This window comes from Abramis brama (genome assembly GCF_963993115.1).
Source record: "Abramis brama genome assembly, chromosome: 3".
Classification (NCBI taxonomy): Eukaryota; Metazoa; Chordata; class Actinopteri; order Cypriniformes; family Leuciscidae; genus Abramis; species Abramis brama.
In genome coordinates this window covers 28598233-28624940 of record NC_139965.1, presented here as the reverse complement: position 1 = coordinate 28624940, position 26708 = coordinate 28598233, and the positions used below count along the sequence as shown (strand labels likewise).

Below are 26708 nucleotides of genomic sequence, written 5' to 3'. Positions count from 1 at the left end.
GACTAAAACTAGTAGTGATGGGAGATGGATCAAATACATTTGTAATTCATTTTTTATATATATCTTCTTGACAAATTACTCAGGTGTGAATAAGAGAGGGATTTCTGGGGATTTGACCTTACTATAGGGGAAGTGAGCAAAATTTTCTGAACATATGTTTAAAGGCATGCATCCGCAAATAAATTTGATTCATCGAACATAAAGCTGTTTTATTTTACATGGAGCAGATCGCCACATGCATGGGGGCTCAACATGTAGTAGGCTACATGCTGCTTGATTTTGAGGCATTTCCAGGTGCCACATGGCACAATAGTAATGTCACATTCGACTTTGAAGCTCGTGCCAAATAAAAGTTCAATGTTCAAACTCCTTTACTCTTTTGACCGTTGTGCCGCATCTTACTGTTTTGTTTTAGCGTCTTGTGCATGAACACCGTGTTTTTAAAACGTACCAAATTAAAAGAGGTTAAACTTAAAACTTGTCTCGAGACCCAGCCTTTTGTAATAATTAGCGCTGTGGCTCTGCAGTTGGAATATATTGGAAATGCTTTCTCTGTGAATGGCCCCTAAGTCCTGTTGTCATTTAGGATATTATACAAAAAAAAAGTGTTTTAGTAAAAGTTTTTTAAGTCGACTGTTAGTTATAAAGGTGCTAGGGGTGTCATTGTATGATTTGCATGCTAATTTTATATTTCTTTACTAACTTTTTAAAAATATTATACTGTACTCTTGGCTTCATAAAAAAAAAAAAAAAAAAAACGTATACCATAAATTATAAGCAAAGCTTTAATCACCATATATCCTTCTGCAAAACCAGAAAAAAAAGTTTTTGGAATTTAGTATTTTTTCATGATATTACATTGAAATATGTCATAAACTTTGTATAAAGATAATTCTCAACTGTTAAATAACAGAATTCATTGATTTACCATTTCACTTTATATGTGGGTAAAATGGCCATATGGGAAGTCCCATTCAATACAATGTCTCTATACACTGTATCTAATTTGCATATTAATGTGTTCTTGGGGCAACATGTAATAAAACAAGATGTGTAATAATAGGAGTAATAATTGGCAACATTTTCGTATAATAATATCTAATATTTCATAGGAATATTGATATATAATTTCTTTACCTATTCACTTGTTGTGTCTCCCAAAATGCCTGTTTTAAGTCCTGGTGTCTTCTACAGTGGACATGTAATCAATGCCCTGTTTTGTAACAGAAAGTCATATTTTGATTAGAAACCCCATAACATTTTCCTGAGATGTTGCTTTATGAAAAACAATTTGAAAATCAGTCATTTAAATGATAATTACAAAATATTATAATTTTCCATACATTTGGCCTCCAAACATTTGGTATCACTAAAAAAATTGTGACATATGATGTCAGAGAAATTCACTCAAATATAATGTCCAATACAGAGGGCAAAAGTCTCTTCCTGGAGGAAATGTTTTCAAACTCTTATAGAAGACTATAGAAGAAGAAAAAAAGAAAAAGGAAAAAAAATCTCGCAAGGTGCTTATTTTTTAAGTCCAGCGGTGGCGCACCGCATGTTTGTAGATGAGTGTGGCATTCAGGGGTGGAGGGGAAGCTTCAAAAATACTAACAATTTGACGACGGTGATGATGATCATACAGAAAATATCACGTGTGGAAAAACTGGATGTTTGTTTAAATGATCGCAATTTATAGCCTCCAACTGGAAGGGAGGGGAGAGTAAAAACTTCCATTAGAAGCAGGCAGCAGTCTCTTATTTTCTGGACCAAGCTGGAGAGACGGATCATGGAGGGACCCCCTCATGTTGACAAGTACAGAGTCATCTTTAAGTATTCCAGACTCCACAAGAGACACTTTATGCAGATACAGTTATTCCATGAAGTGTGGTGCGTCCAACAGGAAATGTCGAGTGATTGTCACTGTAAAGTTTTCTTTTTTTCGTTAACCGTGACACAACGCTTTCGAACATTCATTGATTGTAAATCGTTTTGCGCGCTCGGTTGTTTAACAGTGTTGATAGTGCATGGAATGCTTTAATGTCTCACAGTAACAGTGAACTTTGATTTCTCCTCTCTTTCAGCTGGTGAAAGCTGGGCAAGAATCTCTACCTTACTGGGAGAGCAACTGCTGTAGCGTTTCCTATTCATCATCATCATCATCATCCTCAGCAGCAGCAGCAGCAGCAGCATCATCATCAGCATCATCATCGTCAGTGCGAGCGGCACGCTTCTCACTTGCTCCACATCCTCGGGGCCACGAGAGCGCCAGGGCGCAAAGATGAACATCCAAGTCCTGCCTGAGCACAAACTGTCCTCGGTGGCCCCGTTGAAACAGTTTAACGTGGAGAAAAAGGAAGTGGAGCTGATCCTGGTGAAGGAGCAGAACGGGGTCCAGTACACGAACTCCTCTGTCGTGGCCTCTCCGAGCTCCCACGGCTGCACCCCCGGCTCTGGTGAGGATGTGGAAAGGGAGACATGGGGCAAGAAACTGGACTTTCTACTCTCTGTCATAGGCTTTGCTGTGGACCTGGCCAATGTCTGGAGGTTCCCCTACCTGTGTTACAAAAATGGAGGAGGTAAGATTTATTTATTTTGAGGGTCACCCTTTACTTTGCTTTTACATACTGGCTAATTATTATGCGTTATACGTAATAAACTACAATTTTGTGGAGCAGCTTACAAACTCTTAGCTATTGCCATTGAAATTCATTTGAATTGCATATTTGTATAACTGTGTCTCAAACTGTTTCTAAAACACATCCTGTGTTTCAGAAAAAGATTTGAGTTAAATAAATGTATTGTTGTTCTGATGAGTAAGAGGATCTTAAAATAAATGAAAAATGCTATTAAAATGCTAGTCAAATCTGTCCATTTGTTAACTGTTGTCTTAACATGTTTTTTTTAAAAAGATTAAACATTTTACTTTTTGAAGTTTTTACATTTTCAGAAAAAGTATGAATTACCCTATAATTCATGGAGAATATCTTTTATATATTTTTATTGTATTTACATTTAACAAAGCAATACATATACTTTTAAACTATAAGGTATATGTTAGGTTGGTATATCAACATAATATCATTTAATGACACATACATCAATAACTGTTACATATGCAGTCACCGAGATATCGTCCTAGAATGCTTGTAACAGCATCTCTGAATTTTTAAGGTGAAGTTAACAACAGCTGCCAGTTTTTACTGTAAATGTAACCTTTATTAAGTGAAACAAATAAAAAAGAAGAGTTTTTTTAGTGTTTGTTGTTTAGACATTTAAAAAAACTTGCTTGGCACAAGAGGTTTTGACCAATGATACTTTAAAAAAGATAATTTCATGATCATTATGACTCAAATCATTCAAGATTATGAACCAGTTGTTTCTCTGAACAACCTGCCAGCACTTTGTGCTGGAACTAGATGTCAGTGTCAGCAAACTCATTAACTACTAGTGGGCTATTGTTTAACAGTTTTGTTATCTTTTATAATTTATGAGTAACTAAATATATTTTCTCACTCTTTAGGCATGTAGGTAAGTTTTGAGACTTTTGGAAAAGTGCATTCATTTAAATGCATCATGACAATCACTGGCCTTTTAGTAAAATAATCAAAATATTTCCTTGTGCGTGATAAACAAAGCACCAATTATATTATTAAAACTAGAATATTGAAACCGGCTTCAGCAAAGACAAAAAGAGCAGGGTAGATCGCTAACATCTCCGATTTTGAAAACATCATGGGTCAGGGTTCAGACAGTTTCATGGGAAGGTAACATGTGACATTGTAATTCACCTCTAATGTAATGGCTACACCATGACTAATTTTTCCCATCTGAATATATTATAATGCAAACTACGCAAAGTCAGAGTTAAGAACTGATTATATCAAACTGGCTCTAAATCCACTGTAGATTGACCATTCACTACATTAGCAGCTACAATGACAAATGTCTATTGTTCATTTGTCATTTATTCTTTGGCCATCTGTAGAATTCTGTCAGTGATCAAATGTAAAATTCAATAATGTGTCCCCCAGGTGCCTTTTTGATCCCATACATTCTGTTCCTGTTTATTGCTGGGATGCCTCTGTTTTACATGGAACTTGCCCTGGGCCAGTATAACAGAGAGGGAGCAGCCACTGTTTGGAAGATCTGCCCTGTATTTAAAGGTACATTGACAATTTGTAAACAAAAGATGTTGAGATGAAATTGCAACACACATAGCTAGTTCACTACCCAATGAACGGCAAAACAAATGTTCTAAAATAGATTTTTGGATGTTTCATTTTCACACTGACCTGGCGAACACAAATCACTGCTCCAACAAAAACCAACAACTGTGTTTGTTGGGGCAGTGAACTAGGTTATGCAGTGGCTCTGATGTGACTTTGAAGTCAATGCAAACACTTTCAACTTAATGTATTAAAGCAAACAGAGGCCTGAAACAGATAAAACAAAACTTTTGCCCATATACTAACAAAATATTTGTGACTTTCCTCCTCAGGCGTGGGCTACACTGTGATCGTCATTGCATTGTATGTGGGCTTTTACTACAACGTCATCATAGCCTGGTCTCTGTATTACTTATTTGCTTCATTGACGACTGAGCTGCCCTGGCTCAATTGTGGTAACTTGTGGAACAGCCCCAACTGCACAGTTCCAAAGCTCATCAATGGCACCTTCTTGGGTAATGGAACCTCCTATGCCAAGTACAAGAACACACCGGCTGCAGAGTTCTACGAGTGAGTCCAAAAATCTTTTGCTCTGTAGCTTTGCAGTTGTAATTGAGTTGTGTATTATTGCACAAGCTTATTTACAATAACATGAAAGCAAACAAAGTTTTAGGTGTGAAGCAATGTCAGTTAAAAGAATTCAGGTAGTCAGTTGATAGGCTCACTATTTAAACGACAGCAGTTAGCTTGAGATTTGTTCAAAAGTACAAGTACCATGCTTATTAAACAAACTCTTTTATTTTATTTTGTCAGGTGTTCCAAACACATTAAAACAAGTACATGAAACATATCCACTAACAAAATCAGTTATGAGTGATATACCTGTTTCACTAGTCAGGTGTTTCCTTATGTTTCACAATATCTGTGATGTTTTTTCGACATTGTTCCAATTTGTCATGTTGTACCAGTTGCTTGCCGCTTCCTATGGAGTCTTGCTGATAAAGCTTGTAATGGAGCTATAACTCACCTATCTCTGTTCGGGATTTATTTTCTATCCATTCTTTCATTCCGTTAAGCATGTAATGTTTTGCAGGGCTGACACAAGCATAGCACATATGCACAATATTGGCTGCGTAGCCAATCTATTGGCTAATAGATATGGATGATATCTTTTAGATCGGACAGGAAAAGATGAAAAACACATTTCAAACCTGTGCTGTGCCTGTGTTTCTGTCTTGTTGCGTACTTTGTGGCGTACATAGGCAAAATACATTTTGGGTACATACACTTGAATGTGTTATTATATTATAAACATTCTACCAAAATCAAGCTTAAATGTTTCAAAGTCTCAAAGAGTTTCAAAGTTTTTGACCAGCGAATGTTTTGTCCATCATTAGAACTGCCGCACCTGAGGCAGTAAGAGCATCGCATTACATTTTCATCAACTTACAACTTAATAATTTATAATATATATATATATATATATATATATATATATAGTGTTTCTTGAGTAAAGAAAACTATGTGCTTATTCAAAGAATCAGTTCTTTATTTACCCTTGCATTGCGAACAAGCAGAGACGGTTCAAACTGCGTGCAGCACTGCATTCACGATAGAGGCGGGGTGGAGTTATGTGGTTTCACTGACAGTTTGAGGATTCAAGGGGATACGAGGTTTAGTCTGAAGCTCTTTTTAATACTTTTCACTAAATTAAATATTTTCAAAATCCACAGACAGACGTAAAATGTGACATTACCAATAGTAATGATTTAGGCAAAAAAACAAAAAACAATTACGAAATATGGAGATACAAGGTTTCTGCCCAATATTTAAAATTATCTAGAATAGATGTTGTCTTATAGAGTTTTAGCATTAGAGTGAAATAATTATAAAAAAATATTATATCTCCACATAGTCATGTGCCTAGAATGCATAATCCGGCCCTTCTACTACGTAGTTGAATGAGGAGTCAGCTATGAAAGAGACTAAACCGGTGAGGTGTATCATTGCTAGTTTACTATTAGAAGACAGGTTGATTTCCGGCCATTCTAGCAGCTATCATAATTTTGTGGCTAGATGAGAATTATTATCCTTGCTGAAGGAAAATTTTAAAGCAGTTGTTACAATTTCTTCTAGAACTGTGAAGCTACAAAACCTGTTTTGTTTTTCCTCAGACATAAGATGCATATGTATCAGAGGGCAGCCATTTGGATAAGTTTGTTGCTTTAGTGAGCACGGAGGAATGCAAAGAAAAATGTTTTCAGTCTGCATTTATTCAGTAATATTGCCACATTTCAGAATTATTTCAACTTAGAAAGCCTTTGAGGGAAAAAATCTGGGAACTGAGCATTCATGAGATCTTTCATCTTTAGATGGAAAGTTCAACTACAAATGAAAATTGTCATAATTTACTCACTCTCATTACAAACCTGTATGACTTTGTTTCTTATAACATAAGAGATTTTAATAGATTATAGAATGGACGTCAATGTTCACCAAAACTGTTTGGTTACCAAAGTTCTTAATAATATCTTCTTTTGTCATTCCGCAGAGGAAAGAAAGTCATATAGATTTAAATCAACATGATTGTGAGTAAATGATGACTGAATTTTCATTTTGGGGTAAACCATTCCTTTAAATCATCCAGGTATATTGAACCCTGCTGCTGCTCATGAGTAGAACACAGGCACAATGATTGTCTGATCGGATGTGAAAACTCTTGCCTAAAAGTGCTCAAAATTAGGTCAGTATCACTGAAACTTTTATGCAGCTCTCGAAACTCTGAAATTCCTGTCTACAGTCTATGACGTGTAAAGGGCTATAACACTCTTGATGTAGACTGAAAGAAAGGCAGGCACTTGCACTTCAAAGAAAAGCAGTCCTTTTCCGTGTCTAAGGGAAAATTTGGCTCCTCGTGTTGGGGAAACCAGAAGAATGCATGGAACAATGAAGAACCCACATCACTCGCACAAAATCATAGACATGTCATCAGATTCTAGTGAGGGTCACTGTGTGTTCATTCCTTCAATTTATTGCTTAAATATGATGCATGTTTGTATATTCAGAAATTCTTAAAGAGTCTGACATCACTGGTAGACTGTTTCTGATGCACATTAAGTGTGAAAATTAGGTTACACTTTATTTTATGATGTAATTATACATTTAAATACTAAGTAATAATAATTAACTACATGTACTGTAGGGTTAGGGTGTGGTTTAGGTTAGTTGCATGTCATTTATAGTAATTACTATAGTAACATGTAATGTGTGTGACAGACACAATTGGTAAAGACACCAATTATCTTTCAAAGTATAATACATAGAAATATAGATGTTTCAGCTCCAAATACAGACAAAAACTATAGCTAAAGCAAACATTTATTCATTTTAAATGAATATATATTAATATATAATATATTGTAATCCTTCCAACCCTCAACTTGTTTCTTCCTTGTTTCTTTTCCTGTCTTTCCTGGTGATCTACCACTTCTTGTACTTACTGCTTGTCTTGTTCTCAGTCTGTTTCTCCCTCTCCTGTGCTCTTACCCTCTTTTGGACTGGTTTCCCACCCAGCAGTGCTTTGAAGTGTCATTTCCCCAGCTGTCTTCTGTATGTGAGGGGATGTGGAAAGCTGTCATTTCCTCCACTCTTCCCCCTCATGCTGCTCCATTATAATAGTTTTCGGCCACCAGTAATCCTGCCATCATGGTACAGCACACAGGGCACTAGAGAATATTCATTACTGTCACACATACAGCAGACTCACATGCTCAGCAGGTGTGCCATACACTAAATATTAGATTAAGCAGTGTTTTGCTCAGAATAGCTACAAACCAATCACAGAAAAAGCTGTTGAACCAGTAGCTATAAATCTGGACACCCCAGATAAAACCCAGTCAAATTCATTGGTCTTACACAAACCCTCATGCTACACATCTTTCTAAAACAACCGACAACCAGACAAAAGCAAAATATGACAAGCTCAACAAAGCGAATTTCATCATCTTGTGCGCCACCCACATATCCTTTCACTATGCTGTCTCTGCCGATCTTGACATGTTCGAGTCAATCACTGTTTGTTGAGAGTAATGAACCGTTACTGCTCCATTGTATTGTTTTACACGGCGGGTGTCCTAAATCTAATTATTACGTCATTACTGAAATCTTGTCTTATCACACACAGTGTCAGATTTAACACCTGACTGAGGTCATGAAGACAGAAATAGTGGATTTTGAGGAAAACATACAGTATAATCATTTGGAAAGGCAAGACAGAGATTTGTAAAATACTTATTCTGCCTTTAAATAAGAGTCAATAAAAATAAATAAAATAATAAGCAAGCTCATAATAATGAACTTTTGGAATATAGGTTCATTATAATGTGCTTGTTTGATTTTTTTATCATGAAGTTTAAACAAATGCCATGGGGTTGTGTTTCAGTAAATACTCGTATACATGTGATATGAAGGTTATTGTCTCAAAAATGCTATTTATTTGCAATGCTTGATTTAATTAATTACAAAAATAAAAAAGAAGGAAATATAAAAAAATATATAAACAGCCCTGAACTCGTGTCAGCCCGAGGGGTCCATAACCACAACGAATGTGCAGTTACACAAGCACATCTTAGGACATTCTGTTGCCTGTTATGAAAATAAATATAATTTGCTCGAGTTAAGCAAGCTGTGATGAGACCCCACATGCCATCAGAAATATCATCTGTGGCCATTTTCTGGCTTAGAGTACATGTTGAAGGATATGTTGAAATCATAGGTGTTTGGATTTAGCTTGGCAAGGACAGGACATCAGATTAATGAAGAGCTCTAGAGGGAACGCTTGCCAAGATACTCAACAATCTAATGTAATTATTCAATTAGGGGAGGTTCACATCTGTCCTGCGTCTGACCAAACCGCTGTCACACAGACTGATTTAAAGCTCCAGATCTGCTGCCACAAAATAAAAAAGTGGTCTGTTATTGAAGTGTGGAAGATTATTCAGGACGGTTTTTCTGTTTGTGTGTGCCTTGGACTATAAATTATGACAGTTGATTTTTGTCATAGTGTAACACAATGATTTGTCATTGTCATTTGCTATAAATAACAAATCATGGGATCCTTTAAAAGGCAGCTTAAAAGTGCATACGAAAGTCCAGGGTCAAAGAATGAACAAAAGGTGACCATGATGATTTAGCCTTATTACTGTTTTTTTTTTTTGCTTGTGCTTGTTATTTAAAAGTTATTTATATACACTGATGTCACATGCAATGTTTTGTTATACACTTACACTTTTTAGTGTGAAATTACAGTATATTCCAGGTTAATAATTGCATTTAATAACTGACTTTCACAGTAGGACTTCTCTTGTATCTAACTGGACTCTTGGAATATCATACTGTATTTCTACAGTGCATATGTACTCTGAAGGTATCCAGCAAGCAGTGTGGCATGAATAGATTATGCTGTGTAGTTTCTGGATTCTTTTTGGTTTTATCTGTGCTGCTGAACTTATTTTTGTTTCACTTTTAGCAGTTTGTGTTGTTAGTTTATCTTGTAATGTTCAGAGTTGATTTTATTATTATTATTTGTTGAGTGTCACATTGTTGTGTTTTGTATGTCGAGTATTGATTTCTGTGCATCATTAGGTGATTTGAAAAATAAATCTTGTGTTGCAAGATGATGTCACACCTTTCTAAGATAAATATCAGCAGCTGCTTTACTATTTTGAAATATCCATTTACAAACGAGCCTTGATATGAGGGCTTGTCTGGCTTTCCTTTTCTTCATTAACTCGTCATCTGTGTTTCTGTAGACATCACACTTATGTTTATCCCCTTATTCCCAGTGCATGAACAAATTAAACTTAAAGTTTAAAGTGTTGCTCTTAAAGACAACTTTGCCACTTGACAACTGTCCTAAGGCTAGTTTTAAAGGTAAGATAGAGATGGATCAAGTCTGCTTCCATTCTCATCATGGCTACTAAAGTTGGAAATCATAAACAAAGTGTATTCAAACAGAGCAGAATTTATTTTTCCTTGACAAGATACCTCTTTCAGAAGGAAAAGCTACAGAAATGTTCTGGCAGTGCTATAGGGGTTTGTTTATAATATAAGAACAATGGCCTGTACTGTTTCTCCTCTTTGAACCTCACTGGGAGGCGCAGCACAGGAATCATTCAGATCACATTCTACAGAGACTCTTTTTATAGGGTGAATCCAGATATTCTTTCTACAAACCAGCAATAATATTCATTTTTAATATTATTTTTTATTTATGCAGCCATATAAATGTTAGAAAAATAGGTCATCCCTCTAGGGGAGGTAGAACCTGAGGGAAAAAGGGGTGTATGGGTAATTTACGATCTGGGAAAACTTTTGAAACGATTGACGCAACACAGTGTGTGACAGACTGAAAATGCGTGTGTTTGAACTAGTCTAGTTATATTAATTGTAATGGTTGTATGTCTGAGTGTTTTTGTTGTGTGAACGTTTAGTTTGTAGTTTTACCTGGTTTCTTGTTATTCCCTGATTGTTCTTACCTGTGTCTTGTTACCAATTAGCCCTTGTGTATATACTGTAAGCCTTTGCATTTCCAGTGTTCTTTGTCAGGTCTCACGGGTGTATTGTTTGATGAGCTTAATTCTGTTTCTCTGTTCCTTCTATATTATATAATTTCAGACACTGCATTTGGATCCAGTGCTACATATTTTCTGAGATATCATTGTTGCTCTAGTGAGAGCCAATGTTTTTTTATATAATATAATTGAAAATCTCATAATTTGGCTAAATCATGTTTTTCATCAAATCTATGAAAACTTATGTGAAGATTAGGTTGATGTTAGTATAAAATAAACATCAGGACAGAGAGGACTGTCTTGAGGAAACTTAAGCATAACATAAAGCACATAAAAGGGTGTAGGAATGTGCTATAAAAACAAGATATAGTTCCCTAGACAGAGTTGACGTGGACTAAATTCTTTGTAGTTGTATATTCTTTATAGGTTATTCAGTTATCAGGACAAGGTTTTATCATACATTGACTTGGGAGAACATCCCTTTCTATTTGATACATTCAACAGGGATACTTAAAACCCCCTTTTCCAAGTATCATAAGTATCAAATGACAAGCTACTCCTACATCCTCCCAGAATTTCAGTGGTTTGTAACTGAGTGAGGCCCCCCACATCCCTGTGTGGAGGGCGTTCCTTACACAATTGGACCTGTACAGTATATTTTCTAAACCAATTTTTGTGTGAAGATTACTATTTTTACGCTATTCTCTTGGAGCATGACTTGAAATAGAGCACATTAAAATAATGGATGTTTTATTTGTTGGAGATACATTGATAAGATTTATCCATAATTTGATGAGGAAAACAATCAAAAGGATTGTGGCCCAGGACACTTCCTTTACTACTGGAGAGCCTATGAACAAGGCACACAACACTACATTTCTCTAGAAAGAATGTTATATTATTCCAAAATATTTTTTTATTTAAAATATGTTTAAAAAAATTATGCCATATACAGTAAAAATGCATGTATTGCAAAATATAAAATTAGGACAGTACTTTTCCATTTTCCATACCATTTCTCATCCTCCAGACGGGGAGTGCTGCACATTCATGAGAGTAAAGGCATCAATGACCTGGGTCCTCCTCGCTGGGAGCTTTGCATCTGCCTTATTGTGGTCGTCTTTATCCTCTACTTCAGCCTGTGGAAGGGAGTCAAATCCTCTGGAAAGGTATGAAAACTCTCAAAGAGTTTATAGCTTGATTTTGTCAGTTCCTGTCAGTCATGTGTCTAATACTTTTCTCTCTCTATTCAATAATAACATTTTCAATTTATATATCACTGTTCATTGTAAAGTGATCTTAAATCAATGGGCAAAAATGGACAGAGCTTTATTTGTGTGTGTTTAGGTGGTGTATATTACAGCTACTATGCCCTACATAGTGTTGTTGGTGTTGCTGATTCGAGGCATAACTCTCCCTGGTGCAATGAATGGAATTAGGGCATATCTCCACATTGACCTAAAGAAGCTCAATAACCCTCAAGTAAGTTCATACCAATAGGGCTCAACTTATTTGATGAACTAATTCCAGATATATATCATGGACCTCAAAAAAATTGTCACAACGACATACTTCTCTTAGATGGATTGTCACTCATTTTTGTTTGCTGCAGGTATGGATTGATGCAGCTACTCAGATTTTCTATTCTTTAGGAGCTGGGTTTGGAGTCCTTATTGCCTTCGCTAGCTACAATAAATTCGACAATAACTGCTACAGGTATGACAAGTCTTTAATTCAAGTGGTAAGTTCTCTAAAAATAACTTCTCTTCAGAATTACAGAATTTCCCAATTCTTCCTTAGTGGTTGCTAAAACAGGTTCCAACGTAAGCAAAATATTCTTACATAAAGGCTTATGTTGATTTATTGCTTGATCTGTTAGCCCATGTCCATTCCACACTGCAGCCCAACAATGGTTGTCCACTGAGACTGTGAAGCTCTGGCTTTGCTTGCTTATGGGTTGAAGTTCTCATGGAAACGTCTCAGTTACTAATGTAACCCTCGTTCCCTGAAGGAGGGAACGGGAGATGTAACGTCGATGTGACGACTTAATTGGGATCACTTCAGGGACCCCTATCATCTTCGAGTGTCTACAGAATGAGCCAATGACTGTCGGCGTACGTGAATTGTGTCACGCGCCCCTGCCCCACAGTGCGGGTATAAACAGGAAGCGGGAGCACGAACACATTGTTTTTCGCTGAGGAGCCGAGATAGTGACGGCCGTACAGCGATGGTCAGCAACGGTGGCGACTGGACGTTACGTCTCCCGTTCCCTCCTTCAGGGAACGAGGGTTACATTAGTAACCGAGACGTTCCCTTTCAGTCGCTCATGTTCAACGTAACGTCGACGTGACGACGAAATTGGGATCCCTTGGAAAACGCCACAGTTGCTGCCACATCCAGCGCCCTACGCAAGACTCTCAGACCCCCAACTAACTGGGGCGGAAGGCCTGCGTAGAGGGAGTTCAAACTGTTGTTCCGTTATACCCCACACAGTGGAACTCTTGGATAACACTGGGAAAGCGTGCCTTTCCAGGGGAGAGGGACGCTGCCCGAAGGGAGGTACCATGTGGAGAAAACACATATGGACTGGCCGGTTAGGGGCAGTGCAACATATGGAATGTCACTGGGGTGGCTCCAGCCTGGGAAGGGGGAGGCTACACCGGACAGTGACGGCAGAGCGGACTCTGCCAAGGGAAAGACACGTGCTCACGGCAGGGAGCTGATCGTGGAAGAATACGCATATGGGATCGCCGCAGGGATCACCACATATGGAACCCAGCCTAGCACAAGTTACACAAGCATACGAGCACTAGGCCTGGTGTCGGACGCTCCACAACGTCTGACTGCCGAAGGGGTGCGGAGGAACACTACAGGTTTCGCCTGAGTGGGGAACTCGACTGGAGCAAAAAGCGCACGTATCCATTCCATGTGGAAGGGAGTGGCGCAGCAAGCCGACACTAGAGCGGGAACTTCGGTGTTACCGGCTGGTTGAAGTGAGCACACAGAAAGAAACGGCTCAACACATAGGCTATCAAATCTAGCGAACGTCAGTGAGGCGCCGTGTGCCAGCGTCCAAGAAGAAGCGACACCCCGAGTTGAGTGGGCTTTCAACCTGGGCGGGCAGGGCATGCCTTGGCCTTCGTAAGCCAAGGTGATGGCATCCACTATCCAGTGGGCCATCCTTTGCTTGGAGACAGTCTTTCCCTTCTGCTGGCCTCCGTAACAGACGAAGAAATAATCTGAGGTCCTGAGGCTTTGCGTTCTGTCCACGTACAGTCCCAAAGCGCCTCCAAATCAGCTGGACCACCTGGGGGTGGAGTCGCCATTCTCCCGGTAGCACCTGCTGCCGTGAGAGCTCGTTGAGCAGGCCCAGAATGTAAACGGCACGAAGCGACCTCGGATGCTTCTGACTCCAGAGGAGGAGATGGCAGGCGAGTTGTGACATGTGACGGGAGCATAGACCACCCTGGCGGTTGATGTACGCAATGGTTGCTCGAACTCGACTCAACTCGAGGCAGTTGATGTGCCAATGCAGTTGAGGCCCCGTCCACAGACCTGAAGCTGCATGCCCATTGTACGTGGCCCCCCAGCCAGTGGTGGAGGCATCCGTGGTGACCACAGAATGCCTGGACACTTGTTCTAGGGGAACACCTGCCCGCAGGAATGAAGGGTCCGACCACAAGCTGAGAGTTTGCCGACAGTACAGGGTCACTTGGACCTGGCACGAGCCGCTCTGCCACGCCCATCTCGGGACTCGATTGTGGAGCCAGTGTTGGAGCGGCCTCATATGAAGCAATCCGAGCGGCGTTACCATGGCTGCAGATGCCATATGCCCCAGGAGCCTCTGAAAGAGTGCCACCTGAACCACCTTCAGTGGTGCCGCTGTCCTGCGTCTGAGCGAGCTCACGCATTTCAACACTGACTGGACACGGTCCTTGGTGAGGCTCACTGTCATGTTGATCGAGTCCAACTCCATACCGAGAAAAGAGATCCTCTGCCCTGGGGTGAGTTTGCTCTTTTCCCAATTGACCCGAAGCCCTAGGTGGCTGAGGTGACTGAGCACCATGTCCCTGTGTTCGCACAACTGCTCTCTTGACTGGGCCAGGATAAGCCAGTCGCCGAGGTAGTTGAGAATGCGAACACCACGCTTGCACATGAGAGCAATGGCCGCCTCCGCGACTTTCGTGAAGACATGGGGCGACAGGGCCAGCCCGAAGGTTAAGACTTTGTACTGATATGCCCGTCCCTTGAACACAAAGCAAAGAAACGGTCTGTGTCGAGGGAGAATCGAGACATGGAAGTACGCGTCCTTTAGGTCGATCGCTTCAAACCAATCTTGGGGACGGATGCATTTGAAAATGCGTTTCTGCGTAAGCATCTTGAACGGCAGCCTGTGAAGGGACCGGTTCAGGACACGCAGGTCCAAGGTTGGTCGTAACCCATTGCCTTTTCTTGGGTACAATGAAGTACGGGCTGTAGAAGCCGGTCTTCATATCGGCTGGAGGGACCGGCTCTGCCCTGAAGTGCCCTGAGCACAGCGTGCCCTGCACCTGCGCTTGCCTCCTGGTTTGGCAGCAGCCTGGACGGGCAGGGTCGACTTCCTGCGGCTTGCTCCACGCTGAGCCTTAGGTGGTTGCTGCTGCTGGGGCTTAGCTGGAGGTCGATGTCGGGCGATGAGCAGACGAAGGCTCTGCGGCCGGCGGACGGGTGGTGGCAGCAGCGGTCTGCCGGGGCAGGATGTGTCGGATTGCCTCCGTCTGCTTCAGGGCGGCTGAGAACTGCTGGGCAAAATTTAGCGGTGTCCCTCATATCAGCCAGGTTGAGCCAAAGGTGACACTCCTGGACCACCAAGGTGGACATCGCCTGACTGATGGAACGTGTGGTTTCTTTCGTCGCCCAGAGGGCGAGGTCAGTTGCTGCATGGAGCTCCCGGAGGAGCTCTGGGTCAGCACCACCCTCGTGCATGTCCATGAGCGCCTGGGCATGTAGGGCGGAAGCAGCCTCTCCGCAGGCTTTGTAAGCCTTTGCCGTGAGACTGGACGAAAACTTACAAGCTTTGGACGGGAGGCGTGGATTCCCCCGCCAAGAGGAAGTGGACGCTGCCCACTCTGGATCGGCCTCGGGCAACGCGGCCATAGTCATATTCCCGCAGTGGGAACATGAACTATTCACAAAAGCTGGCTCAGCATGCTGAATGCCCAAACATGAGAGACAACTATTGTGGCCTTCTGCTGGCGCCAGGGAAAAGATGTTTCACCACTCAATCGGTTGTGCACTGAGGTTTTAACCTCATAATACTCAATTACATCAAAAGACTAATTCATTTTAAAGTTTTTATTGCAGCGGTGGAAATTACAATTACAAGAGGTGATAATTGTCTGGGTAAGGATGAAAGAATGGTGTTGTAAATAAGTTTGTCAATTAATAATCAATTTGTCAGGAACTGTTAAAGTTTAAATTGGTAAACAGTTTAATTGGTCACAAAAGGCTTATGGATGAGGTGATTTCCTTTCATGAATGAAGTGTTTTGAAAGTGTGAAGAGGCAAAACAGATTAATTGATTTATTCATTTAAAAGTCAGTGCCCACTTTTATTAGCTTGTGTTAAATTGTTTGAAATCATGATGTCTAGTCAATGCATACATCTGAAGAATGTTAATGACTTACAGTAAGCAGTATTGATTTCACATCCCAATATGTTGATGTATAAAGCTGAACTCAGATCCAACAGGTTTTTGCTCTCCAGGGTACAGATGTTTTACTAAGACCCAAAATCTACAGTTATTTCAAAATAGGACATAATGTTGCAAGCAGATGTGCTGCTCAGATTTATGTGCTTCTTCACAGGCTACACTAAATGGTTCCACCCTAGTTCACACACTTTGAAATGTTTAAAATCAGACATGATTTGTTATAATACTCCTTCTTAGACCTAGGCCTGTCACGATTATGAAATTTGGCTGACGATTAATTGTCTAAAAAATAATTGCGGTTATGCCGATTAATTGTCAGTTTTAGGGCTTTGACGATTAATTGTCTGTGTTAGGGCTTTGGCGATTATGCCGATTAATTGTCTGTTTTAGGGCTTTGTGCTTCATTCATTAAATAATTGTGATGAATTTAATCCTTTGTAAGTTATCATTTTGCAGTGTAAGATTACAGTTAACACCTTTAAATATTAAATAAATATATTCAATAGCTATGACAATTTGTTTATTAAACTTAGTGAGTGTATAAATCAGCAGCAAAAAGTAATTTTTGAAAACATCTGCACAGTAATTTAATAAAATCTAAACATGTTAATAAAAACAAATGTGCACAAACCATGATAATATGATACGCTTCAAAACAGAGCGGAACAAAGCGCGTATGCGCATCGCGGGTGCAGAATGATGTGCTTAATGCAACATGGAGTCACAGTGCGCAGCGCTGCACAAGTGCGCATTTAAAAGTTCACGGCACAAAGCGAAGAAATGTCGAGGGCACAAATCCTAGTGTATATCAGTCCAACAGCAGGGCTCCATACTAACTTTTTGCCTTGGTTGCACTGGTGTGCCTAACTTTTTTATTTAGGTGCACCAGCACAAAAATTGGGTGCACCCAAATTTTTCCTCGGCTCACATCACCTTTAATGCCACAATTTCAAGGTCACTTTTTTATCACGCTCTATACATATTCATATATACTATGTAAATGATTTTAAACAAGAAGGTGTAGGTAAATACTTTTTTTTATTTTATTTGAAGCATAATTATTAACGGTATTCCTATTCTTACCAATACTGCTTATCGATCTGGTACTTTAACTGTATTCTTATGGTACTTTTTGTTTTATATATATAATAAACAAAGATAAACAATAGATAAACAAAAGATAAACCATTAAACAAAGATACACATTATATAGGCCTACACAGTGCTTTAATTTCAGGAAGGCCTACTAACATTACCGTTCAGGCATGGTCTAAAAAGAAATCTAATAAAGTAATAAAATGTAAAATAACACTGTACAACTTATCATAAATATAGGCTATTAATGCTTATTAAAGCTGAAGTTATTCTTTCAAGAGCTGTGAGTGATTTTTCTCTTGTTGTTTGATTGGCAGTAATGGCGCAATCGTCCGCATGTTTATTATTGTATTAGACTGCGGCCCCTTTAAGACCGAGTGCAGATCTAATAGGCGACTGATGCACCATATTCTCCCAACTATTTCCATAACTACGTCCATTTAAGACATAAACTGTTTTTAGTTAATCTCCAAGCCGGTAATTTTGACACACTTTTGTGTACAATTGATCGTTTAGACGCGCACATGAAACCGAAAGTATAATTTGCTTGTCTCGGTCTGTTTCGGAGCGCGCGCCGTCTTGCGAACAGCATCTCTTGCGCTGATTTTTGTGTTTTTAATAGCTCTTTTAATTATTAAACGCGTCCCGCAATTTAGCTACAGTAGTTAGACTGCATTTTACAACATTCACCGATCGTGCTGATTCTGTCGTTAAGTTTGTTTTAGGGAGAAATGACAGCGTAATGCTGCGAAGGGAAGAAGTTGCGCTTAGTTAGATAGTTTTTAATGGTTTTACCTCAATATATTATTTTTTAATAATCTTTGGAAGCCGAAATTTAAAATAAAATCAGACTAATATAACAGACCTTAAGTGTAACCAGGCTACGTTTGAATGTTTAATTCTTTCCTCCGTCGTCACTCATTAAGCAGGGCTGTCGTTTTGTGCGAGCTGTGGCGCCGCGTGAGAGAAAAGTGTGAGTTTCGTCAAAGGAGAACATACGCTTAGTTCGTGGAGAGGCAGCGGATGCGAGGACGTTAGATGCACCGGTGCGACCTAGGAAAAATTTTAGTCGCACCCTTACAAAAATTGGTCGCACTCTAGAACCCTGAACAGTTCATTGATCATCTGTCCCTCACATTAAGCTATGGAATGGCTTCAGATGACTTTGAATATATTGCTGGAAAACGTAATTAGTGCTTGTCTATTTATTTTGGTCCATGACTCCCCCTTGTGCTGTAGGCCTATAAAAGAGCGCAATAATCGCGGTTGTCTGAAACAATCGCGGTTAGATCAAATAATCGCGATCAGACGGTTATTTAATTATCGCGACAGGCCTACTTAGACCTTTTGTTTGGTTATGAATTGGGCTATTGTAATGTCTAGTCGTTGCAACTGGCAAACATTGTGGGAACATGGAAACAAGGTTTCAAAATACAATGGCAAACCTGAAACTTCATAGTTTGTGCTTTGCACAGGAACCATCTAAATGAGTCTTGATAGAGATTTGAGCGGATCCACAATGGGGTTTAACCACAGCTTTATGATCGGCTCACTGTGGGTTTTAAGTGTTTATGTCATAGATCCTTCTCAGCAGTTTTGAGACTTAAGGTGTAATTGTAAACTTTAATTTTGTGCTTTGTTGCAGGGATGCTCTTCTGACCAGCACAATAAACTGCATAACCAGTTTCTTCTCAGGGTTTGCCATCTTCTCAGTCCTGGGGTATATGGCTGAACAGCATGGTGTCAACATAAAGGATGTGGCCACTGAGGGTCTGTTACTCCCACATCTTCACTTTCCTGTCTTTTTTATGCATTGCTCAACCTTTTCATGTTTCTCAGTTTTACACTGTGTACTTCTCTTTCTTCTTTTGGGGTTAACCAGAGTGTGAACAACCCTAAACAAACTTTTTGGGGGGGGGAGTAGTGCAGTGTCCTTCTGCTGATCTGTGTTTTCAATTGTTTATATCTGTGTGCAGGAGCTGGACTGGTGTTTATTATCTATCCAGAAGCGATTTCAACTCTACCTGGGTCTACATTCTTCGCAATAGTCTTTTTCATTATGCTTCTGACTCTTGGAATTGACAGCTCTGTAAGTATAAATGAATCTTGTTATTGTCTAGGTTCAGATGATTTTGTATTTGTATAGTAAAGAGCATGCTTAGAGTTATTTTTGTTAAACACACCTTTTTACTTGCCAGCGACATCTCACATTAAATTGAATAGACAAAAAAATAAATAAATACAAATACACTAATAAGTAATACTACAACTAAAAAGGTGTTGCTTTAAAATATATTGCCTATCTTTAAGAGTACAATATTTTCATTTCATTTGATGTAATGTACTGTTTAGATGGGTGGCATGGAAGCAGTAATCACTGGGCTCTCAGATGACTTCAAAATCCTCAAGAGGAATAGAAAGATATTTACGTTTGCTACAGCATTTGGGACATTCCTAGTAGCCCTTCTGTGTGTCACAAATGTAAGTCTGTTGGGTCTGTGTCATTTAATTTTGAGTCTAACAATTGCTTTAGTCAATTGCCAAGTGTTTAGGCAGTATCACAATATGAAAATACACTTGTTGATATTTGATTTATCAAATTTGCAAAATTGTACATTTGGATTGTAAATATTGTGCTGTTTTTACTGCATAATATTTATTCATTGTCTTTAGATTCAGTGATGTCATCCATGTGATTGCATCAATTGAAGCCACACTGTGGATGATTTCACCATGCATTGGCTTATAGTCAAAATAAGAAAATTAGCATAGTGTTTTTGTGAATAAATTTTAATATGATTATTTACATCATGAGCAGGCAAGCATTTTATATGATTACATCACGAGCAGGCAAAATCCACAATACAAAATTACATGCAAACAATATGATAATGAATTAATCAATAAAAGTCCTTTATTCAGCAGCATTTGTCTTGTATCTCGGTCATGACAGGGAGGGATCTATGTGTTGACCTTGTTGGACAAGTATGCTGCAGGGACATCCATTCTATTTGGGGTGCTGATTGAGGCCATTGGAGTATCTTGGTTCTATGGTGAGCAGATACATACATACATTAATGTTTATAGACCATCTTCCACTACTGACCCAGACTAATTCACATTTACATGGACGTTGCATAAACCATATAATGATGATCCTTCCATGTAATCTGTAATCTGTATGTTAATTCATGTTTCCCAAATTGATAACATCATTTCTTACATCTAGTAAAATTATTGTGGTTTGCAGTCTGTTTCACAGCACACTGGTGTTGTGTGCTATAGCCTTCCTGTATCGGTTTCTCAGTCTTACTCCCAGGGATTCCTCAGCATCATACATTTTAGATTTTGGCAGTTTAGCTAGATGGCTGGTTTAGGATTCTGGGGGCATCTTTCTCCAGACAACCATTCAAAAGTAGCTGTATATGTAGACAAATATATCCACTATTATGTTTATTTGCAGTTATTCACAACCACAAAAGTTGATTATTTGCATGTATTTTAAAGCCTTGCCGGTCAAACGTTTTATTCACGCATTGTTCTGACGTGCTTTTCTGAGTGCATACACCCAAAGAGCACACTAAAAGCCTGACAACCAGCGCGAGTACTGAACTAAGTTATCTTTTGCGTCTTATTGCGCTTAAACTGTCAAATACACGGAAGGTTTACATAAACAGTGAAGTGAAGTTTACATAAACATAAATCGTGATCAAATCGTGAATCGTGATTTTCCTGAAAATTATATTTTTGCCATATCTCCCACCCCTAGTCTGCCCTCAGATGAGTGTAGTTTTTGCATCTTCCAGCAGGATTGAGGAACACAAGCATTTATCTCATCAATGTGTGTATTTATACAGTATATTATTATTATTCCAAAGCATATGTAGTTCTAGTTGCGGCAGACAACCCATGTAAGGAATGGGAGGACATTTATTATAGTCCTACTATGTTTGAATTTTTAAAATGGTTTGTTTACTTTCAGATGCATTATCTGTAATATTATTTTGACAATAACTCATGAAAGATCCTTGGCTACTTCAGAAATATAAGGATCAGTAACTCCCCCCAGAGCAAACACGTACAAATAGTTCAGAGCCTCAGGATTAAAAAATGTCAAGATTATCGGCACTGCCTTCCGTGACATTGCTTCCTGACATCGAACGCTTCTCATATCTCCTTTAAATTACGTTACATAACTTTTGAACACAGTTCATCTAAGATTACAGTACAGAGAGTTCAGATCATCATTGATATTGTAAGAAGAGAAGCCACAATTCAGAGAAAGTTCTCGGATTCCTTTATCTTAAAATGATGTCCAGATGCTGCTAATTTCTTTGTGTGTTTGCCTCTTAGGCGTGGACAGATTTAGTGAGGACATTGAACGCATGATGGGCTTCAAACCAGGGATCTACTGGAGGCTCTGCTGGAAGTTTGTCAGTCCAGCATTCTTATTGGTGAGTGAAAAAGAATGAACATAAGACCTGATGTGAGTTTTATGGATATAATGTCCTATCTCTGCCCCCTGTTAGATTACACTCTAAACCAGTTTTGTCAGATAACCTAAAACTGTACTTTATGTGGTATCATCAATTATGTGGTTTTACACAAGTAAAGCAAATAATACTACATAAACTTGGCATTTCTTAGGTGCATGTCTGTAATATTGAGGTGACGTATTCATTCTGGGATGTACCCTAACCTACCAAAGCAGTTCTTACAGGCTAGATGGGAACATTTTTGGTCATTGTTCAGATAAAACAGGCACCTCATTTGGACTTGAAATACAGCTGATACAATCAAATAGTTTCAACCAAAAAATAACTTGATTTATTTTCTTATGCTGAAAAATCAGATTCTTTTGTACAGAGTAATGAATTACTTTTTAATGTACTTCCTAACTTCTATTTTCTGTGCAGTTTGTGGTGATCGCCAGCATTGTTACCTCCGGCGACCTGAAATATGATGAATATACTTTCCCTTACTGGTCCAATATTGTGGGTTGGTCCATAGCCTTGTCCTCCATGCTGTTTGTACCCATCTACGCCATCTACAAATTCCTTAGTATGCCAGGCACATTAAAAGAGGTAAGCAAACACATACACTCATGTTTACTTAGCTATCTAAATGGGGACATAAACTTGTATTGTTTTTGCATACAGCAAGTTATAGAACCCACATCCTAATCATAACAGAAAACTTTATACATTTTTACAATTTTAAAAGTTATGTAAACATACACACACACACACTCATCAAATTTACATTTACATTAGCACACCCCTTTAATTTCACTCACTTGTAAGAACGCTGGATACACAAACTTCCAGCAGAGCCTCCAGTAGATTCCTTGTTTGATTCCCATCATGTGTTCAATGTCCTCAATAAATCTGTCCTTGACTTACATCTGCTTCATGACTTTGTGTGGTCCTAGAACTGTGAGATATTTTCATCTGTAAATGCGTCACTTCCCAAAGCCACAAACATGCTACTGGCATCTGGCTCAGTGCTTTCACACTCATATTTTCCACAAGCGGCTTTCTACCTTAAATGGTTTCAGAGATCATCTAACACATGAAGAATAAAATGCCACATTGCCATATGTTTCGAAGCAGATAATTGAGTTTTTGTTTAGATTTGTGGTTCATTATTGCTGTGTGCTTATGCCTGCTAGTTCACGTTGTGCTTTGAATGTCTTCCATTGCAGAGGATAGCGTACTGCATTACTCCAGAACATGAACATCACATGGTGGCTGAGGGTAATGTCAGACAGTTCAAGGTAAGACCTGGGCACAATGCTAAAGTTACCATTTACAATGAACAATGAACAGTTTACCAATATTTAACAAAGAGAGCCTAGCCCTTTTGCAAAACAAACATCCTTAATTTTTTTCTATTGTCCTTTTTGTCTTGTTTTTCCAGCTCAGACATTGGTTATCCATCTGATGAAGGGGTCAGGTGGGAGTTCCCTCTCAAATGCTACTTTAATGCTGGAGAAGAAATGATGTGTGTGAGAGAGAAAGGTTTCTGCAAAGGTCTCTTACTGAATGAAAAGTGTCGCCTAAGAAAAGGACAGAATGAAGCCATTGCTTTGTGCGTTTCCCATCCAGTACAGTTACTGTCCAGTCTGCTCCATTTGTGTTCAGTGGTTGACTTGGCTTTTTTATATTGTTGGGCAAAATAAATGTTGTGCCTGTACTAATTTATTTAATTTTTTTAAATCATACCCTTATGTTTTATTCCGAACACCTCTCAAAAGACCTCAAAAACCTTCAAAACAGTTAATTTTTGCGTTTCAAAACATTTTAAGATGTTTTTCTTTTTTATAAATAATTTTTTGGTTCTAGAATTGCATTTCTGTGATGGTTATAGGTCAATGTTGGTGAAAATGTAAAACACACTGAAGCTATATTATCCTCTATGGCTGGGCAGTTGAATGTGTGTTTATATAGAATAAGTGGGTGTGACAGGTTAACTTACACCCCAGATTTAAGGTTTACTGTAGGTGACACACTGAGAAAAGGAAACCTCCTTGATTTTCCAGGAAAGCTTTCACGCCGTATAACAGGCTTGGATCATTCTGAGTCATTGCTACAGTACAGTATATGTTAGCATGCAGCTGTGAGTTTCTCACATTGTACCTTGTTTCCCAAGAATGGTTTGATTTTGCAACATCTGGCTTACATCAAGGGTCCAACAAGAATTATCTAAAGCACATCTTTTCCCTTTTCGACACACCTCACAAAGCAGACATACACCACTGTGTCAGTGCCTTATCTAGCCATACACTTCCTGTCATTAAGCCTCTCATCCTCATGAAGAGAGTGCCGGGACTTTCTTTATAACTAAAACATCTCATTGAGAAAGAGTCTCAATTAACTCCATGCCAAGGGAAATTTATAATTATAGTTTTCAAAGTAAACTGAGATCCAATGATATGCCTCAAGTAGAGCTCTTCTTTTGTTATATTTATATATAAAGGAAAAGGGATTTTTAGTTTTTTGGATCAATATTTTAAGATTTAATTATGGTCTTGGATTAGAGCAACAATTATCATTAGGACCAGTTAGCTAATTTATTGTATGTCAAGAACTTTTTTGAAACATATAACAAAAAACACATAGAACATTATATTTTGAGCTTAAGGGTTGAAGTCCAGCTCATTTAGTTTGAATTGTGTTTGATTTGACAAAAGTTTAATTGAAAATCTATTAACACTGACAGTTCTATTAATTGAGCTTTTGTGGTACAGTCCCATTATCAAGTGGTCCCTTTGAACATTTCAAGCCTTTTATGGGTTGTGTGTGTGTGTGTGTGTGTGTGTGTGTGTGCGTGTGTGTGTGTGTGTGTGTGTGTGTGTGTGTGTGTGTGTGTGTGTGTGTGTGTGTGTGTGGTTTTCAATGTTTTAACATTTTTAAGTGCCATAATTAACTCCCGTCATGTTTGTTTGTGTTTTATTTATTTGCGTAGGATAATTTTGCATACAAAAAAAAGAGACAGAAAACATGATCTCTGGTAGGAAGCAAGCAACATATGTGGATTATTAAATATAAAGAGATAAAAATATATTCTTTTGTCATATATCTAATATTGTATGTATCAAATTCTTTATAAAATGTGAATGTAAAACATTTTAAGCAAAGTGTCTACTGTTATATCATGCTGTGTGATGTTGGTAAAGATATAAATATTCAGAAATATATTATTCCGTGTAACCGGGGGTGAAATAGCCACATGAATGTAAACGGAGCAGCTCTGGCATTTCTGAGTGATGCTTAGAAAATAATGTGTACAACTACAAACTTGTCCTTTTGATTGTGAGTGACAAATATATATGAAGAAGTCAAAATATGCACATTATAACAATAAAGTCCTTTCCAGTACACAAATAAAGTAAAAAAAAGTGTTTTGTCTTCTTAATGGAGCATTTGCTGTTGTTGTTTTGTTTTTACCACACACACTTGACAGTGCTCATCTTTTTGGTTATATTGATGTGAGACTACAACAGTGTTATGTCCTGCTGAGCACAGGCTTACAGCACTGTTTTCTGTCTCTCAATAGCATTCTGCTTTTTGTGTGTGTTCTGTTTACCCGTCTTTTGCTGGATGTAAGCCGAACCTCAGCTAGACAGAGGCCGAACGTGTGCCACGCAATGCCCCTGAGCCTTCACTGTAATTCATAACCTGGAAGATTTTCCTCTTCAATGATGGATTGACTGATCCATTGTGGTACTCATAATATCCACTGAACAGTGTAATGCAGTCAGTTAAAGGAAACAATTGTTCACTGTTTTGAACAATTCGTTTTTTTGCAGTATTTTTATGAACTAATAAAAACTACAGAGCTTTGATCATATTACTAAGAATTTAAATATAATCTTACTAAGACATATTACTCAGATATTATGCATTTTATGTAAGTAATCTGCTGAAGATCTCATTGATTTACATTACAAGCTATCAGAATGTCATCTTCATTTTTCGCCATAAAAATATCAGCAACTGCGCCAAATTCCATATTTTTGCTCCATTTGGGCCTTGAAATAAAACGTAGGTGTTTTTATCTCGAGTATGAGCTTCATATTATCCTATATCATAGGAGCCATAAAAGCCTGATGTATGATGCTCAAAAAAAAAACATTTGTAAACTTAAAAAAAAGAAGAAGAAAAAATAAATGTATTTTATATTTTGTATAAAGGTTCAATTAACGGTTCCATTTTTTCCACGGTTCCCCATCATTTAAAAGAAGAAGATTTTTCTGACTGTGACTGACTAGGGCTTTACAGGGTTAACTACATTCTGGAGTACATATCTAAAAAAACAAAAAAAAAACAACAACGAATCCCCACAAACTGTATCTGAATCTTGAGATCAGAAATAAACATGCAGACAGTCATTTCAGTATTTTAAATGACAACAAAAAATAGATAACAAGAAAATTTAATTTCATCTAGTTACTATTTTCACCATGACATTTGGGATACACTGTGCAAAATGTATGTTAGGGAGGTTTAGGAAGCAGAGTTTCTCGAATGACTAGGGTCCTGATTCTTTCTCTCTTTTCTCACACAGTATGTAATCGTACAGGACAAATGAAACAATGTCCCCTTGACCTTGTATTGAGAAAATACAAGGTTTTAATGATTTGTTTATAAAGAAAAAAAGTGGGAACGACACCAATTA

General features: G+C 38.5%; 1 protein-coding gene across 3 annotated transcripts; it reads left to right on the top strand.

Moving 5' to 3' along the window:
- The first annotated feature begins 1564 nt into the window (after positions 1–1564).
- On the top strand, positions 1565–25417 carry slc6a2 (solute carrier family 6 member 2). 3 transcript variants are annotated; one of them, XM_084108574.1, is made up of 15 exons: positions 1565–1815; positions 2085–2579; positions 4035–4166; positions 4502–4739; positions 11772–11910; positions 12089–12223; positions 12354–12457; positions 19174–19298; positions 19505–19617; positions 19881–20009; positions 20482–20581; positions 21882–21982; positions 22445–22612; positions 23233–23304; positions 23448–25417. In XM_084108574.1, the coding sequence occupies exons 2-15, from the start codon at positions 2282–2284 to the stop codon at positions 23469–23471; spliced, it is 1878 nt and encodes a 625-aa protein (XP_083964700.1). In that variant the 5' UTR covers positions 1565–1815; positions 2085–2281; the 3' UTR covers positions 23472–25417. The 3 variants fall into 3 exon arrangements, with proteins under 3 accessions (XP_083964700.1, XP_083964701.1, XP_083964702.1); XM_084108575.1 differs by having other exon boundaries at positions 1565–1890; XM_084108576.1 differs by having other exon boundaries at positions 1767–1925.
- The last annotated feature ends 1291 nt before the right edge of the window (positions 25418–26708 follow it).